Source organism: Elephantulus edwardii, unplaced genomic scaffold, assembly GCF_000299155.1.
Source record: "Elephantulus edwardii isolate Elephantulus edwardi_28Jun2011 unplaced genomic scaffold, EleEdw1.0 scaffold00001, whole genome shotgun sequence".
NCBI classification, from domain to species: Eukaryota; Metazoa; Chordata; class Mammalia; order Macroscelidea; family Macroscelididae; genus Elephantulus; species Elephantulus edwardii.
The window spans coordinates 4,816,287-4,843,212 of NW_006399751.1; the positions used below are offsets into that span (position 1 = coordinate 4,816,287).

A 26,926-nucleotide genomic window follows, 5' to 3' on the forward strand; every position below is an offset into this window, starting at 1 on the left:
GAAAGAGGATAATTATTATTGAAATAAAAATTAAAAATTATAATGAATACATACTAAAATGACTAAACTTCAAGAAATACAATACCAAATACAGGTAATAATGTAGAGCAACTGGAATCTTATTACTGATAGTGCAAAATGGTAAAACCACTTCAGAGTACCGTTACTTCTTACAAAGGTAAACACAGACTTAATGTTAGGTGCCATCAAATCACCGATAACTGACTGAGATCATGAACAACATATCAGACCCTGCCCTATCCTGATCCATCCTCATGATCTCATACCCATTGTTGTGTTAATTCTCTTAGTCCACCTCCTTGAGTGACCTAACTTATATGACTCAGTAGTGCTACCACAGGACATTTACCTTAGAAAAATGAAAAAAAAAAAGAATCTGTTCATACCACAACTTGTACTCTCTCCATTATCACCCAAAATGGAAAGCAACTCAAATGTCCTTTAATAGGCAAGTGTATAAACAAACTATAGTACAGCCATATGATAGGGTACTAGTAAGCAATAAGAATTAACTACTGGTAGAACTTAGATCTCAAAAGCACTATGCTCAGTGAAAGCCAGTCAGGCTACATCCTTTTAAAAAGAAAATTCACATGCTAGACATTGTTGAACGTGAAGACTCAAAGCAGTTAATGATAAAGATCAAAGACTTACGGGCCCAACCTCAATGTTAAAAAAATCTTTAGGGGAGCTCTGGTGGCCTAGTGGCAAGAAGCTGCAACTACAGTCCCAGAGGCGCACGGTTCGAATCCACCAGATGCTCTGCCGGGGAAGGAGGGGCAATCTCCTCCTGTACCAGTCAGATCTTATTTGACGGTACACGCACACACACACACACACACACACACACACACACAAATAATAAAATAAATCTTCAAAATTGGACCAATCAGTAATATGAAAGTAAGTTGTCAAGGATTTCAGTTTGTTGGATCTACAGTCAGTGCCTATAGAAGCAGCAGTCAAGTCAAATAATACACTGGACAGTTCTGCCAAAAACCTACTTAAAGGAAGGAAATACTGTGGCCCCATGCCATCCTCACAGCTGCGGTGCTTGAGCCCATCTGGTCGCCTCCGTGACCATCCACCTTGCTGAGGGTCTTCCTCTTTTTCACTGACCCTGTACTTTACCAAGCATGATGTCTTTTCCCAGGGGCTCGTCCTTCTAGGAAAAGGCTGAAAGAATGTTAGACAAAATAGGAGCATTCTGCCTTCACTTCCAAGACAGATTTGTTTGTTTCTTTTGCAGTCTCTGGTACATTCATCATTTGCTAAGAAAATTGAGGGGCATTAAATTTTTTTTTTTAAGGGCATTAAATTTTTGGTTTTGCTTTCTCATTGTCTAACTTTGACATGTCTTAAAGGTCCACACCTTAGTCCTCAAAGCAGTGGCATCCTTGTGGGTTTTTTGTTGTATTTAAAAGAGGTCCTTTGGAGCAGATTTGCTCTGTGCCATAGATCATTTGATTTCTTAAATACTGCTCTCATGGGCACTAACTGTATATCCAAGTGAAATGAAGTTCTGAACAACCTCAGTAACTTCTCAGTTTTATCATGAAGTTTCTCCTTATTGGTCCAGTTGTGAAGATTTTAGTTTTATGTTGAGATGTAATACATACTGAAGGATATAGCATCTGAGTTTCATTACTAAGTGTTTCAAATCACCATTTCAGCAAGCAAATACAATGAAATGTGCAAAGACCTGGAGTTAGAAAGGATGAGGAACTGAAAGAAAAATTCAATCCTTGACTTACAATAATCAAGGTTTCAACTGGCAAAATACTGAATGGTACAGGAAGTGTCAAACAGAGTTGGAAGTAACACACAAAGTCTCTGTATCAAAATAAACTGGTTGATGTTCTAGCATATGATGAAGAAATATTACTACTGAAAGCATCATTGGAAAAATGGCCCAGAAAGTGATGATGACCCACTGAGGATTGCTATGAAATTTGGAAAACCGCTACTTGGCCAACCAACTGGATAAGAAGCATATTTGTGCGCATTCCAAAGAAAGGTATTTAAATAGAATGCAGAAATTATCAAGCAATGTAATTAACCTCACACCTAGCCAAGAGTTCACTGAAGATGATTCAAGTGATTAAAGCAGTATATCAACAGGAAATGACCAGAAATTCAATGGCAGATTCAGAAGACATAACATGAAGAGTATTATTGCTAATGTGAGATGTTTCTTGGTTGGAAGCTGAATATTAGAAATGAACACTTAAGATTTTTCTTATATAAAAACTATGTAGACAAAAGCAGTCATTTGAACAGAACAAGAAAATACTACTCGGGGAAAATATTGAAAAGTTAGGGTTGTATCCTTTCATCTCACCTGTTTAGATTGTATGCTGAGCAAATCTGAGAAACTGGACTATATGAAGAAGAACATGACATCAGAATTGGATGCAACAATAGCCTATGATATACAGACAACATAGCCTTGGTAAAGTATCTCTGTCATTGTTGTTGAGTTGGGACTGACTCAAAGGAGACACGCCAGCTGGTTTTCTGAGGCTATAAATCACATCGAAGAACACTGTTATATCCTTGGGTACCACAGGTAGATTTGAACTACCTGCCTTTGGGTTGCAAGAGTGAATCCCTTCAGACTAGGCCACCAGAGCTCCCTTGGTAAATTATGGGGTAACTGAAAAAGAGGAAATCTCCAAACAAAGCGTACTGACACAATAGCCACACAGTGGACCCAGATACTTCAGTCATCATGAAGATGACAGACCTGAGCAGCAGTCCTTCTGTTTATGTGAGGTTGCCCTTGAGTAGCTACCTTGATGGCAAGTAAATGAACACAAAACTATAAAAAAAATCTATGAGATTCTGGAAGAGTAAAATCTTTCATCAAAATCTCTTCTCTTGACAATTGTGTCATTATCTGATATTTTACATTTATGACAATAGTAAAATATCTACTCTTGACTTCACACTAGATAGGTTATGTTATTTATCTAATTGGTTTTGCCAGGATTCTCTGTTCTGGCATTTATGTACTAATATGGTCATTCTTCGTTTTTACATATGCTTATTTTCACATAATATCTTTGAAACCTATGTATGTCAATTACTGAGGAGCAAGGATGTTAGTTTGAAGACTACAGTGTGCCTGATCCAGACTATGGTCTTTTCAGGCATCTGCTATGCATCTGAGAACTGGACAGTGAATAAGGAGGACATGCTTTTGAGTTGTGGGACTGGAGAGGAGTACTGAATATCCCACCGACTGTCAAGAGAACAAACAGATATGCCTTCAAGAAAGTGCAGCCAGAGAGTTCCTTGGAAGCAAGGATGGTGAAGCTCTGTCTCACATACTTTGGGCATGTTGCTGAGAGAGGCTATATTCCTTAGAGAAGAACTTCATGCTTGGAAAGGTGGAGGGACAGCAAAGGAAAGGAAGACCCTCAACCAGGTGGAGTGACACAGTGACTGAAGCAATGGACTCGAGTATGTCGGGAAGTGTGAGGAAGGCACAGGATCGGACAGCGTTAGATCTACTGTTTATAAAGTCTCTGTGAGTCATGCTCAACTTGATAGCATCTAATAATACATCAGGAAAAAAATATAATGCAGTAAGTGAGAGGATGTATAGTTTTCTGCTGAACATGTAAAAGTGAACATACTCATCTGATTAAAGTGAAATGAAGGAGAACCTTATGGTTCACCTGCTTACTGAAGAGCCTTTAACCTGTTCCTTTGTGTCATGTATAGTTGAACTCACCATGCTAGGCTTAGAATCACTGTCATGCTGTTTCTCCTTTTCAGCTTCTTCTTAAATATTCTTCCCTACAAAGACTGAAAATATTGCCCACTTTTCTTCTGCTTTTTGCATGTGGGTCCTTTTTTTAAAAAAAAAAAATTATTATTTTTGTGTGTGTTCCATCAAATCAGATCTGACTGGTACAGGAGGAGATTGTCCCTCCTTCTCCAAGAAAGCATCTGGTGGATTTGAACCAGTGGGTCTTTTTTTTTTTTTTTTTAAAAAAAGTTATTTTTCTTTGAAACCAAATTTAAGGTACTTTCTTTTTATCAGATAACTAAATGCTTATAAGATTTTGTTGGCTTTCCTAATTTTTTCATAATATGTACTGTTAAAATTTTCTTTTTAAATTTTTAATCACTGTTGTTTTCCCTCTGTATGCATTTTATCAAGATTTCTTTACAAAAAGACTCTTTGTGGCAGAAAGCTTCCTTCATCCTACCAGAAACATTGTCCTCTTGGTTTGCAGCCTCTAGCTGGCCTAGGGTAGTTGGTTTCTGTCATTCATTACACACTTAACTAAAGTTGCCAGTTTGATTTACTACAGTGAGAGGCTTTGTTGCTTTTTCTGCAGCTCTGCCCTCAAGCCTTTACAGAATGGAAATAGAACTCTGTGGTCAGCAAATTGCTGATTTTTTTCAACATAAACTCACTGCTGATGAGTCAGTTCCAACTCATTGACCCTGTAGTATAGAGTAGATAAACTCATAGGTTTTCCAAGGTTGTAAATCTTTTACTATCACATCTTTCTACCTCAGAGATTTGAACTGAGATTTGGATTTGAACTGCCAACCTTCAGTTAGCAGTAGAGTACTTTAACCATGATGCCACAAGGACTTCTTTTCACAGTAAGTTGTTATTCACCATTGACTTGGAACCAACTCATAGTGGTCTCTTCAGGTTTTTAGAGGAAGTAAATGCACAGAAGGAGATTGCTCATCTTTCTCCTATGGAGCAGCTGGTGGAATCAAACTGCCTGTGTGTTGGCAGCATGATCCTTACCTGTATGTCACTAGAGCTCCCTTTTCATAGTATGTTGTTATGTGCTGTCAAGTCTCTTTTGACTCATAGAGATCCTATGTACAAGAGACCTAAACCCTGCTTTATCCTGTGCCAACCTCACTGTCTGGCACACCTACTTCCATTACTTCAATCACTGAATCGATCCATCTCATCAAGGGTTTTCCTCTTTTGCACTGTCCCTCCAACCTCTCAAACATGATGTCCCTCTCCAAGGACTGATCGCTCCTTGCAACATGCCCAGACAGAGACTGTCAGACAAAGATTAAAAATCCTTGCCTCCAAGGAGCAGCCCCGTTTCACCCTCTCCAGCACAAACCTGTTTGTTCCAGTAGTCCATGGTATATTCAACACTATTCTCTAGCACCACAGTTCAAAGGCATCAATTCTCTTTCCATCGTCCCTAGTCACTGTCCAGCTCTCTTGACGCATAGCACGCAATTGCAAAGACTGTGACCTAGATCAGGTGCACCCAAGTCTCCGCCTGATGTCACTGCTCTTCAGTTCTCTGGAGAAGTCCCTGACAGCCAACTTTCCCAATGTAATTTGTCTCTTGATTTCCTGGCTGTTGGTACCAAGAGTACTGATTGTGTGCCAAGCAGACTAAAACTGTTAACAATTTCAATCTCTTCACCATCCATTCTGATGCTGCCATTTGGCCCAGTGGTGAAAATCTTTGTTTTCTTGATGTTGAGCTTCAATCTCTATTGAAGGCTGCAGTCCTTGACTTTCTGCAGCAAGCACTGTAGGTCCTCTTCAGTTTCAGCAAGCAGGGTTGTGGCATCTGCCTAACACAGGTTGTTGATGAATCTTCCTCCAATCCTGATACCACATTCCTCCTCATACAGCCCAGCCTCCCGGATGAACTTTTCTGCATATATATTGAAAAGGTATGGAGACAAAATATATCCCTGGCAGACAACCTTCCCCATTTTGAACCACGCAGTGTCTCCTTGCTCTGTTCTGATGACTGCCTCCTGGCTCAAGTATAGGTTTCGCATAAGCACAATCAAATGTTCTAGGATTCCCATTCTTCTCAGAGTCAGCCACAGTTTGTTGTGATCCACACAGTCAGAAGCCTTCGCATAGTCAATGAAGCACAGATAGCCATTCCTCTGATACTCTGTTTTCTGCCAAGATCTAGCTAACATTGGCTATAATATCCCTAGTGCCACAGCATCTTCTAAACCCAGCCTGCACATTGGCAGTTCTCTATGGACGTGTTTCTCCAGTTGTTTTTGGATAATTTTCAGCAGAGTCTTGCTTAAATAGGATATTGATGATACTGTTTGATAATTTTCACATTCTGTTGGGTCTTTGGTGTGGGAATTTCGATCTCTTCCAGTCACTTGGCTAGCTGGCTGTCCTCCAGATTTTTTGGCACAACTTAGCACATCCAGAACAGCGTCTATTTGTTGAAATATGTCAGTTGGTATGCCATCAATTCCTGGGGCCTTGTTTTTTGCCAGTTCTTTCAGAGCAACTTGAACTTCTTCCTTCATCATCACAGGCTCTTTTCTTACTCTTACATTGTTTCATTAAATTCTTCTGTGTCACCCAGTTCCTTCTGGTACAGTAACTGTATACTCCTTCCATCTTCTTTTAATGCTTCTTGGATCATTTTAACATGCTGCCCAAAGCATCCTTAAATATGGCTTGAATTTGTTTTTCAGTTCCTTCAGCTTAAGAAATGCTGAGCAAGTTAGGCCTGTTTGATTTTCTGACTCCAGCTCTTTGCACATTTATAATAACTTGCTTTGTCATTCTGAGCTGCTCTTTGAAATTTTCTGTTCAGCTCTTTTAATTTTTTTTTAAAATTTTATTATTTTTGTGTGCATGTACCGTCAAATCAGATCTGACTGGTACAGGAGGAGATTGTCCCTCCTTCCCCGGCAGAGCATCTGGTGGATTTGAACCGTGCGCCTCTGGGATTGTAGTTGAAGCTCCTTGCCACTAGGCCACCAGAGCTCCCCTAATTTCTTTCTTTTTTAGCTTTGGCTTCTCAGTGGTCTAATGCAATAATCAGAGTCTCATCTGATATTCATCTTGGTCTTTTCTTCCTCTTCTGTCTTCATGGACGATATTCTTTATTTCCTCCCACAGCTCATTTGGTCTTTGCTTTCATAGTGTATCTCCCCCCAAAATTTTTTTTTGCTTCTAAAAGAAGAGAACTTTAAAAAAAAAGTGAACTAGTTGTGAACTTCCAGGTTTCTGGAACCACTCTAGTCCATATTGCCTTTTTTTAAAAAACAAAAGAAAAAAAAAAAACCCCAGACAAAACCAAACCCAGTGCTATTCAATCATTGATGCTGCTTCTTGTGAGGTGCTGCTGTCCTGGCAACAACTCAAAGCCACTCTGTACAAAAGAACATAACTCCAGCCTTTCTACCTCCATTATCACAGTCTCTGCTGTGCTTAAGCCCACTGCTGTCAATCCATCTTGTTTAAGATCTTTTTTACTTACTGACCTGCTGCTTTCCCAGCTGTAATGTTCTTTTCTAAGGATTGGCCCTTCCTGATAACATGCACAAAGAATGTGAGACAGTCTCATCTTTGCCTTGCAAGTAGCATCCTGGCTACTCTGCTTCCAAAACAGATCTGTTTGTTCTTTTATGACAGTTTTTGGTATATTCAGTTCTTCTGCTTTATTTCTTGTCCAACTTTCATATGCATATGAAGAAAATACCCTGGCTTGGATCAGATACACCTTAAAATCTTTGCTCTTTAGCATTTTAATGAAGTCCTTGGAGGTAAGTTAGACCAGTGCAACATTTTGTTGCTATTTCTTGGTATTTCTCTACTGCTTCCATGTGCGTTGATTGTGGATCCAAGTAAGATTAAATCCTGACCTTCAATCTTTTCTTCATTTATCATATTGATATTGTCTATTATTGTCTGTTCCTCTTAGCTTTTGATAGTTCCTATGTCATTTAATATTTTGCCCAGTATCACAACTGTAGGCTTGAATTTGTTCTTCAGGTCTTTCAGTTTGATAAATGCTGTGTTCATCTCCTTTGGTTTTCTAATTTTAGATCTTTGCACATTTCAATACTTTGTGTTCTTAAGCTGCCTTTTTAACTCTCTTCATCATATCTTCCTTTTTCTTTCGTTTCTGTATATTCAAGCACAAGTATCAGAATGTCTTCTGATACCTGTTTTGGTCATTCATTATAATGATCCTTTGTTTTTTTCATGTATGATGCCTTTGATGTCATCCTACAACTCATTTGGTCTTCAGTCATTAGTGTTCAGTGAGATAGTTTCTAAATGGTCTCTCTTAGACAGATTTTCACTTTCTTTTTTTTAAATTTTATTTTATTTTTTATTTTTGTGTGTGTGTACCGTCAAATCAGATCTGACTGGTACAGGAGGAGATTGTCCCTCCTTCCCCGGCAGAGCATCTGGTGGATTCGAACCATGTGCCTCTGGGACTGTAGTTGCAGCTCCTTGCCACTAGGCCACCAGAGCTCTCTTTAGCTTCAGTTTGAACATGCATATGAGTGATAATAGTCCATTTCATAGTTGGCCTGTGGCTTTTTTCCAACTGCTGATACTGAGCTTCTGCACCATCTCTTTGTACAGATTAGAGTCTGCTTGGTTCCTGTATATTCCATCTGGTGAGGTCCACCTGTATAGTTTCCAGCTAATTTTTCTTTCCTTTTTTTTTTTTAAGTTATTTGCAATGAATAAGTTCTTAATTGTAGAAAGTTTGGTCCCACAATCTCTAGCCATATTTTCCAACCACCAATCTTATTGCAATCAAATCACCAGTTTTTAGTAATGCATCCTGACTGAATGATTGATCATTACAGAAGTTGGTAGAAACCCTTAATTTCTTCATGTTTGTCTTTAGTGTTGGTGGATATATTTGGATAATAGTCTATAGTGACTGGTCCTTATATGCATATGGTATGTCATCCTATCACTGATAGCATTGTACTTGCAGTTAGACTGAAATGTGCTTTTTGATGATGAGTGATATGTCCTTTTTTTTTTTTTTAGTGAGGCTTGGGTCACCTTTAATTCTGCATTTTGTGCCAGATTCTCATGATGCCTGTCCCTGAATAGCCCTGCACATTCCACCCCCCTTGCTGTAGGTACAAAGGAATAAAAATAAGTGGTACCCTTCCTCCCTTCCCCAATAAATACTGTATTCTGCCTCGAGGGCTATGCTGTTCTTCTTCAATTTGTCATTTTCAGAATAGTAAACTATATGGTTATCTTGTTCAAAATGGCCAATACCAGTCCATTTCAGTTCACTGATGACTGAATAAAGAATCTTTATGGGTTCCATTTTTTACAATCTCCAATTTTTTTTAGATTCTTAAGAGTCTGTGTGAAAGTGAGTAAATTGTAAATAATACAAGGGATTAGAGTTTGATGAGTGAGTCGTTTTAAGAAATCCAGTGTCATACTGAAATGCTGCTACAAACTTACAGAGGCGGCTTACTTCTGTGCAGTGTTACAGTTCACAGTCCTTAAACAATAGTTAGTGTTTCAGTGCAATGGTTTGGTATAACATGAAAAAGCTTTTGGGAATGTAAGATTCAGTTTTACTTTTTACTAGTTTATTTCATTATTTCATATTCTGATGACATCTGACATTACAAAAGGAGAAAAAAAATTTTGTTTTGTTTTGTGTGCCCTTCCCCCTATTTGTAGGCTGTCATTATTTGTATAAAAAACAAGGAATTTGAAAAGGCTTCAAAAATTTTGAAAAAACATATGTCCAAGGACCCTACAACTCAGGTAAATTTGTAAAATCTTTGCTTTTGTTATTTAAGTCCAACAGATTGCTTTTATGTGGAAACAGAGAAAGTTCTTTATCAGAAATATTATCTAATTATCACTGTTAGTATGGTATGTCCTTTAGAGTCAAAGGTTGTTAGACTGGCTTCACTTTTTTTTTTAAAACTAGCATATTATACAAAATTCAAAAGATAAATGAAAAATTTAGAGAGTGTGTGTGTGTAAATCTGTCCTTACTTGTCCTTAGCTATGTACTTCCCTTCTTCAGAAATAACTTTTGTTATTTTTGTTTTTTTCTTGTCAAGCAGTCTGTGTATGCAAGCAATGAACTGTATGAGAATGTGAAGTGTGTATACAGAAATTTTTATATTGCCATCTTTTCTGTCCTCATATGCATATTATAATAACATATTCTACATACTGTTTTGAAGCTTTCAGAATTTTTTTTAATTTTTAAAAAATTGTATTATTTTTTTTGTGTGTGTACCATCAAATTGGATAGGACTGGTACAAGAGGACATTGCCCCTCTTCCTCCAGCAGAGCATCTGGTGGATTCAAACCACATACCTCTGGGATTGCAGTGCAGCTTCTTGCCACTAGGCCACCAGAGCTCCCTTAATTTTTTTTTCTTTCTAATATATACTGGACGTTATTCTGTATTAGTGCTCAGGGAACTGGGTTACCATTTTTTCCCACTCCAGTAACTCTGTAGTAACCCACTGCATCTCAGCCATTCATTTTATATTGACCACTCCATGTTTGCCTTCCCTTCATTTATGGGAGTCTGTGATTTTTCAGAAATTTTAATAATTATGTTTTCTCTTGATTTGTCATGGCATTTGTAAGGCATTCTTCTTTGTTATGTTGCACATGTCCATCTTTTCTGTAGAAGCTGAAAAATGATCTCCTGAACATTATCCGTGAAAAGAATGTGGCCCATCCTGTAATCCAGAACTTTTCCTATGAGACCTTCCAGCAGAAGATGCTGCGTTTCCTGGAGAGCCAGCTGGACCACTCTGAACCTTACCTCCTCACGGTAGCTTATCCCGTTTGCTGTTAACTGCCAGGTGGCCTTGAGTGTGTGCAAGGAATAGAAAGGGATAGCTCTTTCCAAAAGCTTAGTGAAAAGGCTTTGAATTGTACTATCTTCTAAATGCCATAAATCAGCAGAGATCCTGGAAGGAACACACCTAGACTTCTTTCCTCCCAATTTTCCCCCCTCTGCATTTGGTTAATTTGTTGTGTTTATAGTGGGCTGAAATTCCTTTATAGTTTACGGTGGTTCCCCAGAGGAGCTGAAATTTTACCCAAGCTTTGGGAGGAAAAAGTAGATATGCTATGACATGTTAACAGGAAAAAGATAACTGTGGAGAAAAGTTATGACTACAATTATAGTAAAAGCCAATGAAGATAATCATCAATTAAATCAAAGAAATAAACAGAGGCAGTGAGGGATGGTGGAAGAATCAGAACCCAGGCTACTGAGATAGTGGCCCAAGATAAGGTAACACTCTGATGAAGGCTTTTGGGTTACTTGTTTTAAACCAGAATTTTGAGAATGCTAAAAGTACCCTATCTCATACTTCTATATTGGCCATGTCCATATTAGGATACTGTTGGTGATAAACCTGTGAATTTTTAAATCATTAATTAACTGAAAAGTAGATAATTTTACACATTTGGTCTCGGATCCATTCCTCTGCATTCTGGGAACTGAAAACATAATTTGACCTGTCTGTATGTGTGGACAGAACTCTTTCTGCTCTTACGACATCACATATTACAGATGCATGTACCAGAAATGGAATAATATTGGACTGACTAGACAGGTATAAAACTTTTAGTTAGAGAGTGATAACTTGTCATCAGAGTAAGATTGGCATCCTGAGAGCTTTATGATTTAGGTACTAATTTCTAAATATTTGTTACTTAAGAAAAACACATTTATGGAAATAAAAACTAAAAAACTGAAACTCATTGCTGTTGAGTTAGAAACAACTCAAAGTGGATCCTCCAATAGGATTTTAAGAGCTATAAATTACTTAGGAGGAAATTGCCCATATTTCTTCTGGTGGATTCGAACCATCAGAGACCTTTATGTTAGCAATGCAACTCCGTGTGGACTGTGACACCAAAGCTCATATAGGCTATATGGAAATATAGTCATTACCAATTACATATACAAACCAGAAGACATCAGTGTAAACATTTAATTATCCTAATCTTGATAAAAATGTTTTTAGTTATATGACACCAAAGACTTAATATCTCTGGGTTAGGAATGGGATTGGTAGAATGGAAAAAAAGAGAAAATATGAGTGTAATTATTGAACGTCAAAAAGATTAAAGAATGCTTGAAATGTCACCATGGCTAAAAACACACAAACTTAGATCCTTAATAGAGAAAACAGAGCCAAGAGCCATTTTTTTAAATGTTTTTTTTTTCATGGAACGCTTCACGAATTTGCGTGTCATCCTTGCGCAGGGGCCATGCTAATCTTCTCTGTATCGTTCCAATTTTAGTATATGTGCTGCCGAAGCGAGCACAAATGTTATTTTTTTTGAGGAGAAATTTGAGACAATTAAAGTTTGCATCCCTTTAAAATTCTTTTTACAGTTTATGCATTGATTATATTTAGACATATAATCTAGTTTGAGTTGTTTTAATTTTATTAAATTTATTGTTGCACATTTTCCTCCCTCCCCCTCCCTTTTCCTTCCCCTAGTTCTGGTTTAGTTTTTGAGTGTGTTGATGATTAAAGAATTAATGAATTTCTGTGGCTTCCACTTGCTGATGACATTCTTTCTTTCTAAGATGGCCAAAAAGGCTTTGAAAACTGAGTCAGCTCCCTCAAGCACAGTGAAGGAAGATAAGCAGCCAGTACCAGAGTCTGTGGAAAAGCCGCTCAGAGAACCTGCACGGTGAGAGGGAGGCCCTTTTTTCCTCTTGGGTGAACCACAGGAGTAGTCATTTTTGGAAAAGCATCCATTTCTCTCAGTGGCTCGGCCTGCTTAGTGTTCCTTGGGTGTGTGAGTACAAGGCTGTGGGGATGACACCTTGGGAAAAGAGGAGTACTAAAGACAGGATGACAGGGATCTCTAATGTCTAGTGAAGGGCACCTTCCTTTCTTTTCTCCTTGCCTCGTCTGCATCTACTTGATTGTTGTGGATACCTGATCCCTTAGTACATTCAGGAAGCAGTATTCAGAGTTAGGTGTTAAGATTCCCCTGACAGGGCACACACATTTAGGTGCCTTTTGGGGACCTGGCAGGAAATACACAGAAGGGAAGTAGAACTAAGGTAAGACTGCAGAGAGTGGGGCTGGGTTAATGAGACAGGCATACTCCTCCAGCTCCATTTGTTGGTTGAGAGTATCTGAAGTTTCCCAAAGTTCAGTTCAAATTTTTGTATGAGATTTCCCAATCTTTTAATGTTTTAAGCCAGTTTTTTAAAAAAGTCACATAGGTTAGGCCAACAAAGGTGGCTCTGATGGCACAGTTTGTAGGAGTTGTACAGCTAACCCAAAAGGCTGTGCCTCTCTGCAGGTTCAAATCCACCAACAGATCCACGAGAGAAGTATGGGTAGTTTATGCTGCCAGAACACTCCCTAGAGCGTCAGCTGTGAGACAGCTCCACCTTAACAGCAATGAGTTTGAGTCTGGAGGCCAATAAAATGCATCTGCAACTAGGGTTGGTCTGCAGACTGCCAGTTTGCCTCTCTCTTCATGGTTTTCATTTATTCTGTTGCCAAAACCCATTACCATCAACTCATTTCCAAGTCATAGTGACCTTATAGCACAAAGCAGAACTGCCCCCTTGAATGGTTTTCAAAGCACAAGTCAAGTCTCTGTCCTGCAGAGGGTCCTGCAGGTAGGTTTAAACTGTTGACCTTTCTGTTAGTAGCCAAATGCCTAACTTCTATACCACAGGAACTCATTTTAAGGCATGAGGGTTGGGTGGGGATAGCTGGAGGAAGAAGAGTCTAGAGACTTCAAAATGATGTTGCTGGTTTACCATTTGGTTGCCTGGGTGGATTTATGGTTGCTAAGCACTGTTCTCAGTTCTTACACTGCTTCAGAAGGTCAGATGAGCAGGTAGGATATGGAAGCTTCTGGAGGGAATGCTACTGCCTGTATTTCCGTTACGTTTCTGACTGTGAATTTAAACTCTAAATCCAACTTCTTTATCATATTTAAGCTCTCTGACTTGTATAATACAGGCACTTATAAAGGTTGTGTTAACTAACCTCTCTCCATTTTTTTCAAATAATGAGAGTCCTCACTTCAGGTTCTTTATCTAATTGAAGCTTCACACTTTTGAAAAAAATGGCTTTTTGGAGAGATGAGCAGTAGTAGTCATGAACTTAATCATTTTTGTTGGTTTTTTTTTTCTTCCCCAAAGGCCATTACAGAATACGCCAGTCACCTTCGGGTACATGACTCTGAAAGCAGCTTTCAAAGCTCTGTCCAGTGCAAAGGATTCTGAAGCAACCTTTTTAAAACTGGATCAGAAGGATCTGGTACTTCCTAACCAAGCATCTCAGTCATCCCCAGCCCTCAAAAACAAGAGACCAAGAAAAGATGAAGAAAGTCCTGCCCCTGTTGAGGCTGAAGGTGCCTCTGAACTGCATCCCAAGGCCAAGCGTGTAACAATAAGCCAACTGGTTTTGGAGGAGGACAGCCAGATTACTGAGCCTAGTGCCAGCCCTGACAATTCCGAGGAGGTTGTTCCAGCACCACTAGCCAAACCCACCGCTCTCAACCAGCCTCTCCCCAAGGAGAAGAATCCCAAGTATGAAGACCTTATTTGTAGCAGTTTTGGGGCTGGTTTTCTGGCTCTGGTTGGGCCTGGTATTGCTTCCAGGAATGAAATAGCCATCAGCTAAGCTTTTGGTTTTTCATCACCAAAGGCTTGCTCAGACTACTAGAATGTACCTTGGGAGTAGGGAGTGATGGCATAGTCATTCTGCCAATAATGAAGCCCACCCATGGCTTCTGGGCATTCTACTAGGGCATGAGTGAAAATGGAAAGGTTTCAGAGTCTCCTCACTCAATTTTTTAGCAAACTTCCGAGTACCTTGGCTTCTCAATATTAGTTTTGTTTAAAAGTTAAATCTATTTTAATTGGGCCACTTATACTTTGACTCTTAAAAAAGACGGATGCTTATTCTTCTTCACCTTTTCCTAATCTCCCACAGTCAGCTAGGCACTGTGGGGCAACACATAGAAAGCTTTTGTTTTACTCCTATAATGTGATGACCCCAACCTGGCTTTTGAGTTTTGTTTCCCTCTGTACTGTGCTGTGGATCCTTCCTTCAGACAAACTGGTCCACTCTCTCTCTGGAACATGCTATGTGTTTCTACTGCTGGACATTTGCTTACTCTCATTTCCCACACTGGACTCCCCTCCCATCATTACTTGTCAGATTCCCATTCGGCCTTCAAAGGGAACAGAAACTGATGAAGTCTTTTCCGTGGGCCAAGCACTTTCCCAGGTTATATTATTAAACCTCTACACTCTTCTATCTTCATGCTGTGAGGTGATATTTAAGCCCCATCCCCCATCTTACAGATGAAGAGGATTCAGACAAGTAAGGTGCCTGAAGTCACACATCTGAAATACTGCAAGATTGGGCTCTGGGGTTTTAACCCAAGTCAGTCACACCACGCTGTTCTCTCAAAATTATGCCATAAGTTCTTCCTTGGTCACCTCTACTGTAAACAGGCCACTTGGCTGTTGCTGTAAGCAGGCCACTTGGCTAGGCTCCTGAAACTATCAGCCATCACCACTGCTTTGTATTGTAGTTGTTTGGGGACAAAATTTCCGTATGTATGCTGGGTGTCCTGAGGCGCTGTGGCTCCTGAAAAGTGATTTCTATATAGTGAGGCACACGTTTGCACCACCGGCATTTGGAGTCACACTTTTTACTGGAAGATGGGCATAGCTGATGTACACTTTTATTCTTATTGGATACATGAGCTCATTTATGATCATTCCTCCCATTAGCAGTTGAGGAAGCCTAGATAAGAAGGTGTATGGTTATAGTGGTCTTTGTAAAGGATTTGTCTCATGTGCCAAGGGTATGTAAACAAGTGTATGAGTACTGCCCAAATGGAAACAGAAAATACAGCTCTTGAGCCAGATTTGTCTGCTTCCTATGTTTCTAAGTAAAGTTTTACTGGAACACAGCCAGACTTAGTCAGTTACATACTGTCTGTGGCTATTTTCAAGTAGTTGTGACAGAGGCAGGATAGACTGCAAAGACAAAAATTTACCTGCCCTTTTACAAAAAAGGCCCCTACACTAAAAACACTCATGCAGGGATGCTCTGGGTTCCTGGTAAGACTTGGTTGAGTCTGCCCAGTTTAAGTGTAGGTGGACAGACCCACCTTTGAAGGAGGAGTAGGAGGTCATAGGGTATGTTGGGGCCAGGGGAAGGCAGTGGGAACTGATTGCTTAATGGCATGAGAAAGCCTCCTCTGCTCAGAAAAAGTTGATGAAAGAAAGGATGGGTGGAAGGCTGGGATATGGGGTTTAGTTTATTCTATCAGGTAGAGGTTCCTGAATTATCATAACCTGTAGAATGTTTTTTTAAAATAGATTGTTCCAGGCTCCTGACAAAGGTAGGAGTAGGTGGTGTCTGGAGTCTCCTTTCTAAATATGCCCCAGACAGTTCCACTAATGTAACTGATTTGGAAAACCGGACCAGATGCCCCGAGGGCTTGGAACAGGCCTGCTCTAAGGTCTGTTCTGAGGTCTGTTTTGTACTGGAGGCAGGGAGACATAAGCCAGATGAGTGAGGCCCTGGAAGAAGTCAGGTGAGGTGGACCCAGGAGGTAGGGAAAGCAGGTTATGACTATCACCTAGAGGGCAGTGACCACTACTAGATATTTATTTTCCCCATAACAATTTGCTCATCGCAAGAAATGGTACCACCCAGTACATCTTGGTTATTCCTATTTAAGGGATGACACCCAAAAATTCTGTAAAAGGCCAGAGTGTTAATATGACTTTATTTGCCATATATGCTTTTTTGTTTTTAGCCCTCCAAAAACATAACTATTATTTTCAAGAGGCTTAAAAAAAAATAAACCACCACAGGTTATGATTTGCAACACCTTGCTAGGCTGTTGCATATCATTTTAATTTGACAAGTGAGACATGTTAAACCATGAATTAACCTTACTTTCCTAGGTTCACCCCCTTCACATCCCACACTTCCAGTAGTAAAGGCTAGTATTCAGATCTCAGCCATTTTCACAAGGCAATCTGTGAAAGATTCCACCAGGGAGCATCAATTAGGTCCCAAAACCTTTCTGCCAAGTTCAGATAGGGGAGCAGCTACTAAAATGATCTTGGAGGAGAATACAACCATTCATTTGAACATGACACAAGTGGAGACACAACATATGGTCGTTGTTTTGTTGCTGATTGCCACTGAATTGAGTACAACTCATAGCGACCCTATGATCAAAAGATCTGAAGCCTTTACTACATGGATAAGGAGATAAAAAACTTAAAACTAACTCAGTATGATCTTTATTTTATAAGTAGAAATTAACAAAATTTATATCCTGAGAAGGTAAAATGTCATTCCCATTTTATCTCTGGAAAAAATGGATAAAAATTTTTATCAACATATTTTAGAGATACAATTTCTTTTTGAAACAAAGGGAGTAAATAGTCCATTTGCCTCAGTTAACTGGTTAACTAATTTCATGGCAAACTTTTAGAACTCAAGATTTTGTTCCTGCAAAGGTTATGTACTGACTGTGTAAATCTTTTTCATCATGTATTTGTAAAAATCTCAGCCAGCCTTATAGATCCTTTTTCATGGGATGGAAGAGCAGAAGTTTGTATCTGCTACTTACGGTCATCCTGAACTATTTAAATCTAAAAACGTCTTAGTTCTGATACTTTCTTTGTAAAAGATGCCATAATTCTGAAATCTTTATTTGTACTGTCTCTCTCCCTAGGGCAGCTGTATATGTAACGCAGTTCAGAGTCCTCATCAGATATACACACAGTCGAATTTGAGTAGACAAGATGAGCTATAATTTCAATTTCTTTAATAATTTGGGTTTCAAAATCTTTTTACATGCGTTGGGACTTTTTGGCTTTATCAGAATCCTCAGCATTCCATGTGAACAGTAAGGATTCTCGTTTCCTTCCTATTCTGATCATTGGTGGCAACTCCCTTTGTAGTTCTCTGACCATCTATTAGGGTAGGTAGTGTATCTCCAGCTCATCTTAGAGTGTTTGGGGTTTACAAAGGAAAGGAAAGCTCCTTCATTTAAGGAGTTTCTGGTTCAGGGTAAACGGAAAAAGCTGTTTAAATGAAGTTTCTATCTTGTGCCACAGGGTTAGAAGGAGGGGTGCTTTTTATGTGTCATGGGGTAGTTAGAATGAGAATGATGGTTGTGGAGGATAGGTATGATTGTACTTGGAAGAGCAATCCCAGGCACAGAGAGGCAGGAAAGGGTAGCATTTAGTGGAGGAATGTAGGGGGGATGGGGAAAGGTGGGAAGTGGTAGAGGAGTAATGGTAAGAAGGGCCTCAATGCGGGGAAATGGACTGGGTCCACAGTGGATGAGATGATTCTCCCATACAGGCCTGGAGCCATCAGAGGCTATGAAGCCATCCGAGACTAGAAGAGGGATGTAATTCTAGGAGGTTCTGGTGGCTTTGGAAGGGGAAGGAGCCAGTGGCAGTTAAGAGCTTACTGTGATAATGGTGAGAAATAGCATGGGCTTAGAAAGGTAAGCACTATGACATACACAAATACAAAAAGATAGCATGGGCTTAACTAGGGAGATGGGAAGGAGAAGGACCTGTGTGGAGACAGAAATGGAGGTGTGCAGTGGAAAAGAGCTTATGAGCAACACAGTTACTAGGTTAGAAGGATGGTGAGACCTGTTAACGATTTTTTTTTAAAAAAAACTGACCAAATTCTGAGGGACAGCCAAGTGTTCAGTGAACTGTTTGCTGGATGTTCTGCAGCCTGTGGGATGTCCACCCAGTTTAGAGAGGACAGTTGGTTTAGGAGTCATGTGAACACACTTTGAATGTGGCCATAGTGAGATGGGGAGGACTGAATATAAAGATTCAGGATGAATTTATTTTACACCATGTCTTCTGATTCATCTCTCTTCAGACTTCCCAAAAGCAAATGGAACAACTCAAATGGGGTTGAAGAGAAAGATACATGGCTAGAAGAAGATGAACTGTTTCCAGTTCAGGGTAAGCTAGGAGATTCCTTCCTTCTTGTGTATACTAGCATGTTAATGTAACATGTTTATATTTCAAAAACTGTCTATTGACAAAGTTTAAAAGGTTCTTAGCTTGATTTCTGTTAGGTTCTTGACTCCTCATTTGATAAGGACTTGCTTTTATGTCTTTCTCATTAAACAACAGACTGTTAAAAGAAGCAGTTTATGTTTAAAGAATACTATTATTTTTAAGAAATCCTAGGGAGGCGAGCTCTGGTGGCCTAGTGGCAAGAAGCTGCACTGCAATCCAAGAGGTGCACAGTTCGAATCCACCAGATGCTCTGCTGGAGAAGGAGGAACAATCTCTTCCTGTACCAGTCAGATCTGATTTGACGGTACACACAAAAAAATAATAAAATTTAAAAAAAAAGAAAAAAGAAATCCTAGGGAACTGTTTAACTCATAACAGGGCTGTGGAGTTGGAACCAACTCATGGCTGACTCTCCAGTGGATTTTCAGAACCATGGGAGGAGATGGCCCTTCTTTTCTTCCTTGGAGCAGTTGGTGGATTCAGACTTCCTGCCTTTGGGTTAGCAGCACAACTCCTTCCCTGCTAGTTCATCAGAGTTCCCCTTGAGGATTGTACAAGATATTTTAAAATTCTCATATCATACCAGATCCAACCTGGCTTCAGAAAAGGATGTGGTGGATCAGAGGATATCACTGTTGATACTTGATGCATCTTTAGCAAAAGTAGAGAGTATTTTAAAAATACTTACCTGTTTCATTGATTATACAAAGATGTCCAATTGAATAGATCACAGTAAATTAAAGGTAACATTTCAAAGAATAGGAATTCTAGAAAACTTTTATGTGCTTATGTGGAACCTGTACATGAAGGTTATATTCTTTCATCATTTGAAGAACACAACATCAGGATTAAAGGAATTCTCATTAATGATCTAGTAGATGCAAATGACAGACATTACTGACTAAAAGCAAAGACTTGAAGTAAAAACTGATAGTCCTAGAACTGGGAACTTAAAAAAAATACACTAAAAAATTAAAATACCAAATGAAAGAATAAACTGAATGAAAACATTGAGTAAGGAGACGGAGTGGGAGAACTGTAACTAGACCTCATGTAGCACAGCCATTTGTAATTCTTTGCAAGCAGCTTTCAGATGGGCAGGAATCCAGGGCTGGCACCCATATTGGTGGCTGGCTGATGATGAAAAACTCTCCCTTGTTCCCAAACCTTTCCTGGTGATCAGGTGACTGTACTCTGTGTACAACCACCAGGGGGCAGCGGTGGTCTTCCTTGTGTACCCTGTCTCCTTTACCTGAGGTCAAGCTTATACCATCGTGAATCTTGCACCGAAAGTGTGCCACCCTTCACTTGGAGCATGTCCTCTCTACTGGACAGTACTGGAGGAACCCCAGGCAGGTTCATGGCCTAGATTGACCAAAGCTCTGTCTCGGGCTGGGTGACCTGATGCTAGACACCCCCTATGCTGGCAGAAGCTTTGTCTCTAGATATACTGCCTGGAGTAGCAAAAGCTCTGTCTTTGACAGGGCACCCTGATTTCAGGCATATCTTGCCAAAGAGGAATCTCTGCCCCAGACACCTTGTCTCCACTTGGTTCAGCAGAAGCAGGAGCATCAACTGAGTGTCTGTCCACCCATCCACTCCCACTCACTTTCTTTACTTCTGTTGTTGATGGCTTTTCATCACTTGCTTTTTATCTTTGTCTTTTTTTCTTTCCTTTCTGTTCTTTTTCTTTTCTTCCTATCTTTTGTACCCTTCCCAGTTTGGGGTTTTTCTGAGGACTTTCCCCGCTAACCCATAAGAACAACAGTGCCACACACGTATCTCCTGCAGTTTCACCCACAGGGCAAGAGCAGACATCTGCTCCTACACTGCTTGATGAGTGACTGACTGTAACCCAAGCCAGCCTAGTCTGTTCTCATCTGCTCTATATGAACAGTGAACAGATCTGTGCACACACTTTCCTATGTCACAGCTACTAGAAGACAGGAAGTGGAAGACTAAGAACTGCCAGGGTAGCTAGCTGAATAGCACATATGCCCTACTCCATCAAATGTATCAAAACAAATATAATTACATCATGGTATCAGAAGGCACCCTGGTAGCTTACTGGTAAGGAGTTGTGCTGGCAACCCAAAAGGCATGTGGTTCAAATCCACCAGCTGCTCCATGAGAGAATGATGAGTGGTCTCCTCCCATGCAATTTACTGCCTCTGAAAACATCCATGAAGATCAAATCTGATTGACAGTACACAATAGAACATCTAGTAGGCAACAAATAACTTCAAACTACATGCTTACACAGCAAGAAAAGCATAAACAAAGATTGTTGTTGTTGTTGTTGTTATGTCTCACAGCAACCCTATTTACAATAGTTGTGAACCCTGTCCTATTTGGAGCCAATCTGATCATCTCCCAACACACTTAATCTCCTGGGACTTCTTCTGCACTGTTTCTCTACCCTTCAAAGCATGATGTCCTCCTCCAAGGACCAGTCCCTCCTGGCCACATGCCCAAAGTATGTGAGACAGAGCTTCAAAATCCTTGTCTCCAGGGAGCAGCTTGATTTCACCCTCACCAGGATGGACCTGTTTGTTCTCCTGGCAGTCTATGGTATGTTTAACAAACCATAGTCTTCTTCAGCACCACAACTGACAGGCATTAATTGTTCTACCATCCTTAGTCATTGTCCATCAGTTTGATACACAGCAAGTAATTCCAAAGACCATGGCTCTGTATCAGGTGTCCTTAGGCTCTAGACTGACATCATTAGGACACCAGATTTTTCCAGTGCAATCTGTCTTTTGATTTCTTGGCTGCTGGTACCGAGAGTGTTGATTGTGGAACTATTAACTATCTCAATCTCTTTCTCTATCATGATGCTGCTGCCAGTTGGCCCAGTGGTAAGAATCTGTTTCCTTGATGTTGAGCTTCAGTCCATATTGAAGACTATAGTCCTTGACCCTTCTGCAGCATATGCCTCAAGTCCTCTTTAGTTTCAGCAGGCAAAATTGTGTCATCTGCATAGCCCAGGTTGTTGAATCTTCCTGCAATCCTGATGCCACATTCCTCTTTATAAAGTCCAGCCTCCTGAATGATCTGTTCTGCATATAGATTGAAAAGGTATGGAAATAGGATACATCCTTGATGTACAGAAAGAACTTGAACTTGGTACTTTGAAGGAAAAAATAAAACCAACAAATCCCACTGGTAAATCTAAAAAAAGAAAAGGAGAAGATGTAAGACCAGATGTGTTGAGGGATGACAACAAGGACATCATTTGTAAAGAAAGCAAAAAATAATTGCGAAGATAAGGGAAATGGATGTCAGAAGAGACTCTGAAACTTGCATTAGAAAACATAGAGAAGCCAAAACAAAGAGAAGAAATGCTGAGTAGAGATGAGCAGAAGATTTCAGAGGGCAGCTCAAGAAGACAATGATAATAAAATGTGCAAAGAAATGGAGTTAGAAAACAGAAAAGAAGAACACACATTTCTCAAGCTGAAAGAACTGAAGAATAAATTCAAGCTTCAAGTTGCAATAAGAAAAGATAATGGAAAAATCTTGAGTAATGCAGGAAGCACCACACAAAGATGGATAGAATACAGTCATTTATACTAGAAAGAATTGACTGACACTTAATGCAGCTCTGGATGTGTTCACTAGTTTATGGCAAGAAATTTGGAAGACAGCTACCCGGCCAACTGATTGTAAGAGATCCGTATTTGTTCCAATTCCAGGGAAAAAGTAATCAGCCAAAATTTGGAAATTGATTTTCCAATAATCAGTTATCAAAATTATTATCAAACATTATCATTAATACTACATGCAAGTAAAATTAATTTTTGAAAGAACTTGCTGGATTCAGAAGAGGACATACAGTAAGGGATATCATTACTGATTTCAGATGGATTTAGGCAGAGAGATAATTGTGTTTTATTGACTATGCAAAGGCATCTGACTGTGTGGATAATATAAATTATGGCTGACATTAGGAAGAATGGGAATTCCAGAACAGATACTTGTACTCATGAAAAACCTACTCATAGACCAGCTGTTTCAATAGAACAAAGAAACATTGCAGGGTTTAAAATCAGGAAAGATGTGTGCCAAGATTATATCCTTTCTCCATAACTATTCAGTCTATATGCTGAGCACATAATTAGAGGAGTTTCTGAAGCTGTAATCTTCACTGAGCAGATTGTCACCTCTTTCTCCCTTGCTAAGTTTCAGCCACCAGCTTGTCCTCAAGAATGGGTATTAAATTTTATCAAATGTCTTTTCTGTATCAACTGATGATCATGTGGGTCTTTTCCTTTGTTTATATATATATATATATATATACACACACACACACACACACACATACACATACATACACACAGACACTCATTTTTACACTACTGAATCACTTTTTAACACCTGGTTGGAATCTCATGTTATCATGATTTTTTGCAATCATGTTGTATTCTATTGGCTATATTGAGAGTTTTTCTGTTCATGAATGATAATGGTGTATAATTTTCTTTTTAGTAGTATCTGCCTTCTTTTGGTATCAGGGATAAGCATCCTTCATAGGAATGAATTTGGTACTCGTCAGTTTTTTGTCTAGATTCTGAAATCATTTTAACAGAAATGATGTCACCTCTTCTCTGAATGTTCTGTAGAATTTACTACTGAATCTAAGTCATTTTAAAAACAAAAATAAATCCTCCCAGTTGGAAAAGAAATCCTTGATCTCAACAGATTCAGCAGTAAATTCTACCAAATATTCAAAGAAGTGCCATCAAGTCAGCTACAACCCACTGAGATCCTGTGAACAATGGAGTTGAACCTTGCCCTTTCCTGCTTCACCCTCATGACTTCTGATATGCTTGAGTTTACTATAGCCATCCCTGTGTCACTCAATTTTCTCTTAGTCCATACAGTGGGAGAATGTAGCTTGAACAGAGCACGGAGTGAAAAACAATACTTGCCCTGATCTTTTGCGTAGGGAAAATGAACCAGGTTATACTTTTGCAAAATTAACTAGGACTTGAAAACTATGCTGTAAGACAATAAAACTTTTGTTATTTCAAAGCAGTTAGCAGAGAGTTAATAAGCATACGTGGGTTTGAAATCCATTAGACTAAACCAAATGACCCTGTTGGACACCCTCTCGGGTTTCTGAGGCTGTAATCTTCACTGAGCATATTGTCACATCTTTCTCCCTTGTTAAGTTTCATTCACCAGCCTGTCCTTTATGAGTCCAGTGCTTTTACCACTGCGTCATTAGTTCTATTTATTCCTTTATAATAAACATCCATTGAGTGTCTTTTTATAAAGCACTTTTAGCTTTGTAGTCTCAATGCATAAAACAGCTGCTAGTCTTTAATAGTGCCCCTTTCACTTGGCAGTATTTGTGAAATTTCAAATAAATTTTCCCTTTGGAAGCAGATTGTTTGCTTTTTTTTGGTTTGTGCAGAGTTAGAAATTAAAAAGTGAGACCTCTTTTTGATGTTTTTCAGAAGCACCAGATGAAGACTCTGTAACAGGAGCAAGAAAACAGGTAATTATAAATTCTCTTCTCATCTCTGGGTTGAACAATGGTAAAACAACTCCCCACTTCTCATAGACACAAACTACACCGTTCACTTATTTAAAATCTATTTCAGATTTTTCCTATCATTTGAACTAAGTTCTTCTTTGGAAGGAAATTGTAGGACAGAAGCATGACACACTTTCTGAGTCATAAACATCAACAATTATGTGACGTAGTGAACAGAACTGTTTATCAGTTGAGGATGAAAGACATTGGAAATCACTGAAGGCTTAAATGAACAATGATAGTGTTAAAAATATCCACCCTGCTTTTGGGCTCAAATTGTCTTTTCTTGGATTCTTTGTTTGGTTTTTGTCTCTGTAGGCTGCTGGAGAAAATGGGATACAGTGGCAGACAGACTGTCATGAGTCTTGATTTTATTTTGCAGAAATGGACGGTGGAAGAAAGTGAGTGGATCAAGGCTGGTGTGCAGAAATATGGAGAAGGAAACTGGGCCGTCATTTCTAAAAATTATCCATTTGTTAACCGAACAGCTGTGATGATTAAGGATCGCTGGCGGACCATGAAAAAGCTCGGCATAAACTGAAACAGGCTTTCATTTCCGCAGCATTAACAAGAACAAACATGATTACTAATAATAGCCCCTGATAGTCTGCTGTTTCTTTTGGAAGCTGGGCTTGGATGAGAATGGTGGGCAACCTCCTCTGTGAGGGAGGTCCCAGTTCCACCTCAGTGCTGTTGGAGATCATGGAACTAAGAAGCAAACCCACCCCACCCCATATCCTTGGCAGAAGAGGCAAGCATCTAGCTTGTATGTGCCAAGGCATGATTAATAATTTTCCTCTTTAGTGGTTTGCTTGAATTTAAATCCCCAGTAATCAGTGGAGTCTTCTAAGGAATGGTGCAGTCTATTAAGAGTCACATTTGACTCCATGACCTGTTACAACCAGCAACATGGGCATTTTTTGGAGTGAACTTATTCCAGGTAAAACTTTTGACCTTCTAGAGCAAATACAAAGGAATTTGTCATGAGCCCAAGCCAATGAGAAACCAGATCTTGGTGAATCAGGAGCCACTTTAAAAACCATTTAGCCCGCTGTGACCTCTACACCTAGACCTGACTTGGCATCTGCTCTTAATATTTTCAGGGCTACATAGGCAGGTTTAACTTTTGCTTCCCATGTGGTTGAGCCAGTGTGTTTTTGGTAAAATGGTGATTGTAGATAAGCTTAGCTTCCCATTCCTTCCCTTCCCAAATCCATCCCTTCTCACTGGACTTTTAAATCTCAGAACACAACAACAAAACTCAAGTAAATGTAAATGCTTAATTCTGTTCTTTGTGAAATGGTGGCTTCTGCCTGATTCCCTTAATTGTGCTGTGTTAGTGTCTTGCACCAGCATTCAGCAGTCCCTTCTCTTTTTGTACTGTGTTGTGCTTGCTGTCTCTCTCAGACTTTTTAGCCAAAAAAAAAATCAGTAAAAGTGTTTTCTGTATTCTTTTTTAAAATATGAAAAATATTGTCTGTTAACTTGTAGCTTCTTCATTAAAGTCTTGCTTCTCTCAGAGTTCAGTTGTTTAATTGCTGCACAGAAGGCAGCCACAGACAGGGGTAGCTCGTAGAACAAACTTGGCTGAACTATAGTGATCAAGTAGCTAGTGTCATATTCTTGGATTTTCTAGTCCACAGAAGCCTTGTCAGTAGATAATGTGGAATCTGCTGTTTTATCAGTTTCCTCATCCAGTATACATGTTCTGGAGCCAAAGAATTGTTACTTCCTCAGTTCTGAATGAATACAAAGGTAAGGTTTTAAATAATGCTGAAGTTTTAAAATTCATACAATAGGTACAAGGTGTAAACGTTGCACAGGGTTACTACCTATCTGCGTGTTTTACTATCCTAATAGCCAGCCCCAAATTAAACCACAGTGAGAAAATCACAACTTGAGCCACCGGGTTCTCTGTAGTTGTGTCCTTCCAAACTGGATCAGAATCCAGAAGCCTTCCTCCTTTCACATGGATCATGTGCTGCTTTCTGTGGAGTTGAGCTTAAATTAAAGGAGGCACTGAGGGAAGCAGAAATATCCTCATCAATTTCTCAGATTTAAGGATGAAGAGGCCCTTTAACAGTGTTAACAGAAATGTGTACAAACAAATCTGCCTATAGCTTTTCTGAAATTATAAAATAGAAACTGGTAACTTTTCTTGAGTTATGTTGCTGCTCATGACAGGTAGTATGAGGTCCGTGGCATCAGTGGGACTTGTATGTCATTGTTAATGTGTGAAGACTGCAGCAGCAATGGGGCAGGAGGATGTGCCCGTGTCCCCCTACTGAGAAGTGACTCCAGCCTCTGTCCATGCCCTCTGGACTGCTGCTGTGCCACTGTGCCTTGGTGTGCTGTGATGCCATATGGTGTCAGCGAAACTAAGCTCCAGGTTTCTGAAGTCTGCTATTAGCTTCTGGCTGTTTTACCACTTGGAACCAATGCAATGAATTCTGAAGCAGTGCTTAGTTAGAAGCTATGGAGTCACCTCTAACTCTTAGCAACTCTGCCTTT

The 26,926-nt window shown here is 39.6% G+C and overlaps 1 protein-coding gene across 1 annotated transcript in view; it reads left to right on the forward strand.

The window, feature by feature from the left end:
* TERF2 (telomeric repeat binding factor 2) overlaps positions 1-24,999 on the forward strand; it is a 33,042-nt gene extending 8,043 nt beyond the window's left edge. The window contains exons 4-10 of the mRNA XM_006878654.1: positions 9,482-9,568; positions 10,459-10,605; positions 12,385-12,491; positions 13,972-14,361; positions 18,725-18,810; positions 24,336-24,376; positions 24,798-24,999. Coding sequence (XP_006878716.1) covers positions 9,482-9,568; positions 10,459-10,605; positions 12,385-12,491; positions 13,972-14,361; positions 18,725-18,810; positions 24,336-24,376; positions 24,798-24,956 — 1,017 coding nt within the window. The 3' untranslated portion in view covers positions 24,957-24,999. The remainder of the gene's footprint in view (positions 1-9,481; positions 9,569-10,458; positions 10,606-12,384; positions 12,492-13,971; positions 14,362-18,724; positions 18,811-24,335; positions 24,377-24,797) is intronic.
* Positions 25,000-26,926: the final 1,927 nt, after the last annotated feature.